Here is a 10,722-nt window from a genome sequence, read left to right as displayed (position 1 = left end):
CACGCTGCTCTCAGCTCCTCCCTCCCTTCTCCTGCTGGGATCTGACGCGGGCTTTGCTTCCCCTGCCAGGTCTTGTGGCGCTACACAGGCAAGGCGCCCCCCAACCTGCCCAAGAACGTGAAGCTCGTCAAGTGGCTGCCTCAGAATGACCTCCTGGGTAGGTCTGACACGCTGGGCTGACACCAGGCTGCTGTGGTGAGGCCCCAAGGGCATCATCTGCGGGTCAGGTGTGAGTTACCATCCCCTCACCCAGCACTGTGGGCCACAAACCTTAGTCTGCTGGTGGAGCCAGAGCTTGTCCTTTAGGAACTTAGCTGGGAATTGCTGAATTATGAAACAACTCTGTTTGAAAAGGCTTTCCAACACTCCAGTGCCAGCCAAAGATGAGTCTTTATGTCTGACTAAGCAGTCTCAACGGCCAGCTGTGGTTTTGTCCTGTCTTCTGGCCTGAAAAGAAACTTCATGGTCCTCAAGGGAGCGCTTCCAGACAGGTCTTTGGGCTTTTAAAGTGGTGGAATTGTTGCCAGGACTTGCTGGTAACAGAACAGGTTCAGCTGTGAGAGACCTTCACTACCATGGAAGAGATGGTGAAAAAGTAATTGGTGGTAACATCCTTTCTAACTAATTGGTGGTAACATCCTTTCTAACCTCTCCTGGCTCTGGTTTAATCCTAAAGTTGGAGGATTACCCAAAACCAAGACAGAGGTCTACAAAATTCCAATCTTTAAGTCTGGCCATGAGGGATGATGCTCACAACAGCCCCAAATCCTTGATTTATCCGAACCACGGCCCTTTTTTGGTGCGTGTTCTTTCCCCAGGGACGTGTTGCTGGGAGTCAGTAATTCCAGGAGCTGACACCAGCCTGTGTTTCCCTCCACAGCCCACCCCAAGACTCGTGCCTTCATCACCCACGGAGGCTCCCACGGAGTTTATGAGGGAATCTGCAACGCAGTGCCCATGGTGCTGATGCCTCTCTTTGGGGACCAGATGGATAATGCCAAGCGAGTGGAGTCCCGGGGAGCAGGGCTGACCCTCAACATCCTGGAGATGACTTCCACTGACATCTCCAACGCCCTGAAAGCCGTGATCAACGACAAAAAGTCAGTACCGGAGGCACAGCCTTCCCCCTTCTTAGTGTGCAGCCCCAGCACGTTCACTTCCAGCTTAACAGGGTGTTTTTCTCTTCCTAAATGGCTTCTTGGATCAAAAGTTTGGATTTGATAGCAGCTGCTTCCATGGAGAAGCTGATGCTCGCCCTGGGTTAACTCCAGGCTGTCCCCATCAGGGGACAAGAGAAGGGAGGCTGCAGGGAGCAGGGGAGATGGGCTGGGAATGCAATGGAAGAAGTCGAGTTGCCAAAAAAATTGTGTCACCTTCTTAAAGCCAAGGCAGTGACAGAGAGGGCTTTGACACAAGTGGCAAGCAGCTTTTGTTCCCAAATCTCTGGTGACACTGGTCAGTGGGGTTAAATATCAAACGTATTTATCACTCATTTATCTTACAGGTGAGTTTTCTCAGGCATTTTTCCCCCCCTCAGTGCTCATGAGGAATTCGGTGAGCACAGAGAGCCTTGCCTGGCTCAGCAAGGCTGGACAATCCCACCACAGAGCAGGAGGGACCTGCAGGGATGCGCTGAGGAAGCTCAGGGAACATCACAGGGCTGCAGTCAGCACACCCAAGGGGCTTAAAGGCAGCACAGAGATTCCTTTGAGACATGAGAGCTCTTCCCTGCTCCCATTCGAGGGTGCCAAGGACTAAGAAACTCCACCACATTCCTGAGAAATAGCAGCTTATTGGCATTGTTTCCTGCCCATTTTTATGGCAATAATAGCAGTAACACTAGTGCTAACAAAAACAATAATAATGCAGCTGGAAAAGCTGGCCAGCTTTTCCACCCCCAGTCTCCCCTCTCAGCCAGAGACCTTCACCCCAGAAATTCTGCTGAGAGCTCAGACTAAGCTTTCCCTCTTTTTTCTTTTTTTTTTTTTTTTTTTTGTCACTTCCTGGGCCCCTAACTTTGCCATTACCCTTGTCAAGGGGCTCAGTAGCACAAGAGCTGTGACTGCCCCATCCCTGGAAGTGTCCTGGATGGGGATTGAAACAATCTGGCCTGGTGGAAGGTGTCCCTGCCCATGAGGGGTGAGCTTCAAGGTCCTTCCAATCCACCCCACCCTGTGATACTGATGCCTTGGAGTGGCTACCTAGAACAGAGGCTAGAAAAGATTAAGATAATTAAGAGGACATTTTAAAAAAGCTGGATTTTTCTCTGGTCCAGGGGTTTTCTAGAAGCTTTTCTTGTCCCATCTGGGGTGCCAGAAAACTGATGCCTTGGAGTGGCTACCTAGAACAGAGACTAGACAAGGTTAAGAGAATAAAGTGGGTATTTATTAAAGGCCTTCAGTAGATACACCTTGGGCAGCTTTGGAGTGAATTTGTGTCATTTTTGGCTCAGTGGTGACACAACTCCTGTGGAAAGGCTGCTTGTGTGAGCATTCAGGCAAGGCAGTGAGGTCCACACACCCCACACTCACCATGGCTAGCTCAGCCAAGAGAGGCAGAAGGGCCTTTATATGGTCAGTTCCAGTGAAGGTTTATTTCTGCACAATTGTCTTGGTTTGGAAAGACAGTGTCTGCTAAGGAAGGCAGGAGCCTCCCCTGAAATGGAAAATGTGAACCCCCTCCCTCCAAATTGCTATAAATTTGAAATTAAGGGGCTCTCAGGCAAAGATATGGGAGCAGGAATAACAGTTCTTTAGTAGGGAAGAAAATAAAAAGATAAAATAAACAATGTGGTAAACTAAAACAACAGTGACAGAGTCAGAACCCAGCATGACCCCCTGTGGGTCAGGGTGTTGGCAGCAGTCCCATTGGAATTGTGGCTGCAGCCCTCCTGCAGTGTCAGGGGTGGTTCTGCGGGAGCAGGGATCCTGTAGAAAGGTGCAGTCTTCCTCTGAAGATCCAGGGGAAGAGAGCAGCTGCTCCTCTGGCAAATCCAGTGATGGAGAAGCTGTCTTGCTGCCCCAGGATCTCCAGATTATATCCAGTTAGGAGTGCTTGGCTCCTCCCTCTGGGCTCACATCTCCCAGTGGGATGCTGTAGTTCTTATCAGCCATGCAGGGACATTCAGTAGCTGTTATCAGCAGATGTCCCCCCAGAGGGAGGAGTGGTTGTGGAAGAGATAAACTCCCCAGTTAACAGAAGACAACTGCCATGCAGATGGCAAATAAAATACACATTGCCTTGCAATCTGGGACAAGGATGAAGGGGAAATCAGGGACAAAGCCCTGTCCATGTGCTCTGCACAAGGTTAACTATGGGGTCAGTGGCCAATGGTCTGAGGGCAGTGCCTACAGGGAAGACAGGCCCAGCCACCAGGGGTACCACAACCAATGAGGAAACAGGGAGAGGAGAAACCAGGAGAATTTGGGACATATAGGGGAAGGAACTGGAGTGGATCATAGTGTTGCAAGGCTCCGTGGGGAAGTCTCCTCTTTCAGCCTAGACTCTCTGGCGTATCCTGCCAGGGCGAGGCCCTGGGCATTTCCCTGAGGGGTTCAAAGGGCTCCACGTTCTCTCGGCAGGTACAAGGAGAACATCCAGCGTCTCTCCGACCTGCACCTGGACAGACCCATCCACCCTCTGGACCTGGCCGTGCACTGGGTGGAGTTTGTGATGAGGCACAAGGGGGCCCCTCACCTGCGCCCCGCCGCCCATGACCTCAACTGGGTGCAGTACCACTCGCTGGACGTCATCGCCTTCCTGGCGGCCGTCACCCTCCTCTTCCTCTTCATCTCCTTCAAGTGCTGCCTCTGCTGTTGCTGCAGGTGCTGCTGCAAGAAGGGCAGGACGGGCAAGGCCACCAAAGCCAAGTCCCACTAGCACCTGCGGACAGTGGTGGGTGACCGAGCTCCTGCCCCAGGCGCAGCAGCGGGGTCAGGGAACAGCTCGAATTTCACTGCAATGAATGAAACACTGTGATTTTCAGCCAAGGAATGATAGGGACCCTTTGAGATAGCAGCATGAGGAGGGCTGTTCCACTGATCTAATTTTGGCCTTTTAATTAAGAATGGGTTGTTAAAAATGCCTTGTGTAGGAGTGCTGCAGTCACTTGGGAAGGTCTGAGTGTGAAGTCCCCGGCCCTTGGCTTCCACCTGTCAGTGTGCAGAGGACTCAGTGACTTTTTCTTTTAACCTCCACCTGCAGCAGAGATAGGTAGGGATTTTGGAGGACTTTAGGAGAACCATCTGGTCAGATTCCTGTTTGAAATCTCTGTGTGGCTGCTGTTGTAGGAAAGGCAAATGTTGTACACTCGCAGCTCCTGTCATGCAAACCAAGCTCTATGCACATCTTCATGGGTTCACAAGACCTTGAACAATACCAAGCTGCTGGAAAACCACTGGTATTTCCCCCAAATTGCCCATCAGGCAGATGTGCTGTAGCTGGAGCTCACCTGCTGGTGAGGAGAGCTTTGTGAGCATTGCTTGTAAACCCCCACAGCTGATTTGCTCCCTGTAGGTGATGCTCAGGGAAAGACCCCAACCCCCAGCCCTATAAATAAACCCCAAATACCAAAAATAAAGGCTGCTGTGTTTTCTATCTTGAGAGTTATGGTGGGGATGCTTTTTTGCTTGTGGAAAAAGAGGTGGAGAAGGGACAGATTGAATCCCCCATGGTTTGATGGTGTGTACACAAACCCCCTTGGCTCCCAGCAGTGTCCAATGCCAAAAAAAAAGAAATCCCTTCAAAATGTCCTTGAGGGGAAGTTCTCTGAGTGCCCTGCTGCAAAGTGGCTCTGGATCAACCCAGTGACTTTCTCTGCATGGACAAGGGGAGAACTCTTTGATTTCAGATCAGAGGAGCACAACTGAGAAAAAAAAAATATATAAAAATATCCCAATTGCAGCTCCAACCCCCTTGTGCAGGGGAAGCAAAACTGAAAGGAAGGAAGTTTCAAAATGCCCGTCCCATGACTTATTTCATTTCAGAAATATTTCTAACACAGCCAAAGAAAAACAACAGCAGAATCCAGGTATCCTCTTCCTCCCTTCACTCTCCTCACCCTCACTGCTTTATCCTGCTCTTGATTTTCCCTTGGGATGTGCAGGGCCAGGGCTGGAGAAGCCTCCCTGTGCCCAGCAGAGGCCACTCTGGGATCACCCAGAGGCAGGAGCAGGGACAAGGCCGCCCTTCCCAGCCAGCCAGCCCAGTTCTGTGGCTGGAACTCCACGGGGACTCGTTCATCACCCCAGCCAGGTGCTCCGGGAACATGGACACTGCTGCCAGGAGAATATTCCCAGAGCCACTTAGGAGCCAAAGCACCTGGGACAAGAGGCTCTGGCTCAGAGGAAGGAGGTGGATCCTCACCACAGCTCGGGCTCCCCACACCTTCCCAGGATGGGTTAATCAAGGGATGATGTCCCCCCTTATTGCCCCTTAATTGGGGGCAAAAACCAGGGCAGAGCCTCCAGTCCAGCTTCCCTTGCTGGGAGATGGACAAATCCACAGCCACAGCCCAGATTAAAGCCCCAGAGCTGACACTGGGGCACTTCCCAGAAGGGGAAACTGAGGCAGGGCCAGCCATTGCTCCTCTCCCCGAGCTCCTCAGGGCTCCAGGCACTGCAGCCTGAGCTTTCCCAGCAAATCCTTCAAATCCCAGGGAAAAGGCAGCAGCCAGAATGCCCTCACTGCCCTTGGAGAACGGGGGTACAAACACCTCCCACCTCAGCAGCTCCCTCCTCCTCAGTGATTTCTGCTCCCACCCAGGGACCTTTTGAGCGTTTGTCTTATTTTCCCCTGGATTTGAACACCCAGCAAGTCTGGGAAAGAGCCAGCACTGCTTCCCAGCTCTTGTGGACTGCTGGGAGCCAGCCCAGCTGCAAACGATGGCCCCGAAGCTCTCTGGTTTTGGGATGGGGTGTCCTGGGGGACACAGCAGCCCTGGCCCTGGGCGGGGAGGATGCAGCCAGCATCTCTCCCTGCTTCCCACCAGCCAGACCACGGGAAATGACAGGAATTGCTGGCATGTTTCTGCAGCCACAGGCTTTCTCAGCCTCAGCCCAGTCCCCAGGGGCAACAGGGAGGTTTTCCCACTGCCATGGGAGCTCTGGGTGCATCTCAGGCTCCTCCAGCTCCCCAGTGTGAGGGGTCCATGGAGACCCTTGGCCCACAGGGACACACAGGTGTCCAAGCCCTGGCCAATGTGGCCTTGGACATTTCCAGGGCTCTAGGGGCAGCCACAGCTTCCCTGGGCAACCTCAGAGGGAAGAATTTCTTCCTAATATTCCATCTGAACCTATTCTCTGTCAGATGAAAGCCATTGTGCCTTAGAGGGGGGAATTTATAAATAAATATTTATATAGTTTTAAATATTAAAATAAATTTTATATTTTAAAAAATTATATATTTATAAATAAATATCCTGGTTATTCCCAGGCACAGGAACACTTCCTTACCTGGGGCCCTTCCTTCCACCCACAGGTGGGTCCCTTGCCCTGGACACTCTCACTTGGATGCTCAGACCTGCAATTAACAATTTTATTCATTTATTTGCTAATCTACCTTTTGGGTGGCTTTGTAAAAAGCAAACACTCACTGCTGCTGGTACCCAGGCACGACTCCAGTTCGGGGAGGTTTTCCTGAAGCTCATTTCCCACTGTGGGAAACCATGGAAGCCCAGCTTGGGAGGATGAGGAGTGCATCCCACCTCCCTGAGGAGCGTGGATGAGGGAAACCAACCTGCCAGGAGCAGCACCAGCCTCACTGAACAAAAACCACCCAAACTCACCCCAAACCCACGTGCACCCACAAAAATCAGTGGCTTTGGGAGCATCCCAGAGGGTTTGGCACTGCAGATGCCACATCCCAGGGCAGTTTGGATCCCTGGCACGGCAATTGCCCCATCCCAGGGCAGTTTGTGTACCTGACATTGCAATTGCCCCATCCCAGGGCAGTTTGGGTCCCTGGCACTGCAATTGCCCCATCCCAGGGCAGTTTGTGTACCTGACATTGCAATTGCCCCATCCCAGGGCAGTTTGTGTCCCTGGCACTGCAGATGCCCCATCCCAGGGCAGTTTGTGTCCCTGGCACTGCCTGGGGGTGGCAGGGAGCTGGCACCAGCAAGCCCAGGCAATTTCAGCTGAAGCAGCCACAGAGCCCTTAGATTAATTTCAGTTACCACCTGCAGAGGTGTTTTCAGGAGTTATTTATAGGTGAGTGGGATGAAACCTGGGGAAAAGGCGTTGCCAAAATGTCTGAGACAAAGGGCAGGACATCAGGGTCCTTCCACCCCAAATCCTGCAACCAGCCACCCCTTGGGAAAAACATACCTTTGCATCCTTCTTTTTTCCCCCCATCATTATAATAAATTACTTTTGTAAAAGCCCAAAGGTGCCATTTGTTGCTCAGAAGGCCCTGAATTCCAGGCATGGATTAAACCTGCTGAGCTGTGAAGAGGGGAGGCCCAGGGGATGCTTTGGGCAAAGCCTGTTGCCAAAAAAGAAAAAAAAAAAGAGAAAAAAAAAAGGCTTTGAAAGGAGGCTTGAGTGGGTCATGCTGTGAGCATGGGATGGGAATTGCATTTCCTGGGATGATGATCATCATCATCTCCCTGAATTTCCAGCCATGCAAACCCTCTTTTTGTGAAAAATCAAGCCTGATTAAGTCACCTCGGGCTAGTAAGGTAAAAAAAAAAAAAAAAGAGCCAACAAAGGAAACCCAAACTGGAGCAGGACTGCTTGGAACACCAGCAAATCTCAGGGCTGGTGCAGAATTCCAAGGAATCCACTGTGATCCTCACTGAAGGAGTTTCCAGCACGGTTTTCCACAAAACAAAGCATCAAGCCTGCAGCTGGCAGCACAGAGGAGGATGGATGCAGGGGACAGCCCTGGAAATGGAGGGATTTGGTGGCAAAAGGAAAACCTGAGGAAGGTTTGGGAGCAGCCCTGCTCCTCTGAGCAAATGCAGGGGTTTTCAGCAGGGATTTCTGGGGATGGAAACAAACACCCAGAGAGCTGCAGGGTCATCTCACAGGCTCCAGATTTCCCTGCAGACCACGCTTTGAGTGGACACCCCGATAGCCAGGGGGTGATTTTCCTCTCCCTCCCCTCCTGACATCTCTCCTCAGCCTTTTGGGGCTGGGTGAGCCCATGGAAAATGATCCCTGACTTGTGAGGGCTGAAGTAGAGCAGAAAACGCTGTGGGGATGCATTTGCAAGGTGACCTGTGCTGAAGCTACTCGGTTCCCTGAGGAGCAAAAACCCAACCCCTTTCTTTCCCTGAAGCTGAAATATTCCAGGGAGCAGGGGAGGAGCCAAGGGGGAACTCCCCGAATCACCAGGCTGGTGTCCCTGTTTCCCAGAGCAAGGTATCCATGGTGAGAGCCCCAGCAGAAACCAGAATATTTCACTTCCCTGCCTTGGGATCTGACCTCCATTGGGACTGGGAGCAGCACAACAGCCTTGGCTAAACACAGGGGTGTTTTCCCCAGCCAGAAAACAACCAGGAAAACTCCTCTGTGCCAAAAGAAACCCTGCAACCACACCTTGGGAGTTCCTGACCTAGAGCAGCAGTCTGGGGGTGAGAATGGTTTCCAGGCACTTTCCCCCTGGAGACAGTGGGGTGGGAAGGCTGAGGCAGATTGAGATGAGATGAGATGAGATGAGATGAGATGAGATGAGATGAGATGAGATGATGATGAGATGATATTCAGGAGCACTGGCTCTGGGTGCTGGCACAGTGCAAACCCCACTAAATGAATCCCACTCTGCTTTGGGATGGAGAGACAACAGCGGGTGACACCTAACCGGGAGCCCTGGAGAGCAACAGCTTCCACTGGAATGGGGTTTTCCCCCCAAAAAAAAATCTCCTTTTTCTTTAAAAAAATGACCATGAATGATAAGAACAAAAACTAGATACAGCACAAGTCCAGACAGAATTCTGGGAGAAGGCCTTGATGTTTAGTTCAGAAGGGGGACACATCCCCAGCCCCAGCACGGGAGGAAGGACTGGATTTCAGACCAAAAATGGGGAGAAATTAATTCAGCCTCATCCCACAGCCTCCCAAAACGTGCTGGCCATGGCCCCAAGGCTCTGGGGAGGGCACAGGGTGGTGAGGAGAAAAAAAAACCCCTGGGATTATTCATGGACCACGGGAGGCTCCAATTCCTGCCACTCTGCCAGCACAGCCTCCTACAGAGCTCTGGAGCCAGGGGGGAAAGCCCAGATTGGGGTAAAAGCCCAGATTTGGGTAAAACCTCAAGGGAAAGGCATCCTGCTGGCTGCACCTGGAGCTGGCCCTCGCTGCAGCAGGGATTTTAGCTGCTGCATGGAAAAGCAGGGAGAGGGAAAGGGGCTGGGCTGTGGGGACCTGCACAGGAAAGCCCCTAAAGCCCCTAAAAGGAAAACCCTAAAGCCCCCTAAAGGAGAAACTTAAGGTGGAGAGTGGGATTTTGGGAAAAGGAAAAGGCACCATTCCCTCCACCAGATGATGCCTTTCCTACTCTTTTACTTCCACTGTTTTTTTAAATTCACCTGAAAATAAAATAATAAAAAAACCTCCATCCTTTAGGAAGCTTTACACATCCTCTGGTAGGAGCTTTTCACTAAAAGAAGCCTTTGCACTTTTTGGGCAAAAAATATTCCCCTCCCAGGTGAAGTACCTGAAAGCTGGGGAGCAGAGGGAGGAAAAGGAAGTCGTTCAAAAAACTCAGATTTAAAAGGAGGAGGAGGAGAAAAAATAATACGGGCACTGGGTGACACAAATATCGGGGTTTTTGGCACCAGCTTTGTAGCAGAGATTATTTACAAGTTAAACTGGATTTGAGGAGCCTTGAAGAATTAGAAATCAATGGCAAAGAGCACCTGGAACATCCCCAGCGAGCTCAGATTTCAGATTAGGAGAAAGAGTCTCTCTCTTGTCCTTTTTTTTTTTTTTCTTCTTTTTTTTATTTTTTTCGCTTTGCCTGTAGAGGGATTATCTGCATGGCAACCATCTCCTCCCCCTTTCTGGCCTCTTCCCCAGAGCAGGAGCACCTGGGGACTTTGATTCCCTCTCACCATCCTCCTGATCCATCTCCTGAGGTCCCTGGCTCAAAACTCCAGCTTCTTCCAGAGGTGTCCTGCACCACATCCAGATGGGAAGGAGCTCCTCCTGGTTAAAAAAACAGGAACAGGCAACTCCCTGGCCACAAACAAGAAATACCCCAAAAATCAAATCAACCAAAATGCTCACAGGGCCTGTGAATAAAATAAAATAAAATTTAAAAGAAAAAAAAAAAAAAGGTCTTTTTTTTTGCAAGGTGCTGCTTGGGCTGAGCACATCCCAAATAAATTTAGGGACAGCCCAAGCTCCTGGGGTGCTTTGGTCACATCTGGTAGCCCAAAACCTGCCTGTAGTCGGGGGAAAGGGCATTTACTGTGCTTCCTCTTAAAATATCTATTTACAGGACTCTTATTTGCCTCAAACCCCATCATTTCAAAGCAGCTTCTGCAACCTAAAACCAGCCACAGCTGCCCCCACCCCTCCCCAGAGTGGTCACAACTTCGACTGCTCGTTACAAAAATTAGACTTTTATTTGTAAATGCCTAGAAAACGTGATCTCTTTTGGGATCCCTCCCCACCCCTTCGCCCTCCTGAAAGTTTTTTTTATTTTTTTCAGTAAGAAACAGTTTAACTGGATGAAAAGCCATCCCCTTCCAGATGAACTCCCACCAGGGTGGGATAT

The 10,722-nt window shown here is 50.8% G+C and overlaps 1 protein-coding gene across 4 annotated transcripts in view; it reads left to right on the top strand.

The window, feature by feature from the left end:
• Positions 1-4,568, top strand: part of LOC102043266 (UDP-glucuronosyltransferase 1-1-like) — a 32,406-nt gene extending 27,838 nt beyond the window's left edge. For all 4 annotated transcript variants that reach the window (XM_014311035.2, XM_031064818.1, XM_014311036.2 and 1 more), the window contains exons 3-5: positions 70-157; positions 881-1,100; positions 3,582-4,568. In XM_014311035.2, coding sequence (XP_014166510.1) covers positions 70-157; positions 881-1,100; positions 3,582-3,879 — 606 coding nt within the window. In that variant the 3' untranslated portion in view covers positions 3,880-4,568. The remainder of the gene's footprint in view (positions 1-69; positions 158-880; positions 1,101-3,581) is intronic.
• Positions 4,569-10,722: the final 6,154 nt, after the last annotated feature.

The sequence above is a fragment of the Geospiza fortis genome, unplaced genomic scaffold (assembly GCF_000277835.1).
Source record: "Geospiza fortis unplaced genomic scaffold, GeoFor_1.0 scaffold400, whole genome shotgun sequence".
NCBI classification, from domain to species: Eukaryota; Metazoa; Chordata; class Aves; order Passeriformes; family Thraupidae; genus Geospiza; species Geospiza fortis.
Note: the sequence above shows the minus strand (reverse complement) of the source record. Positions and strands in the feature narration are given on the sequence as shown.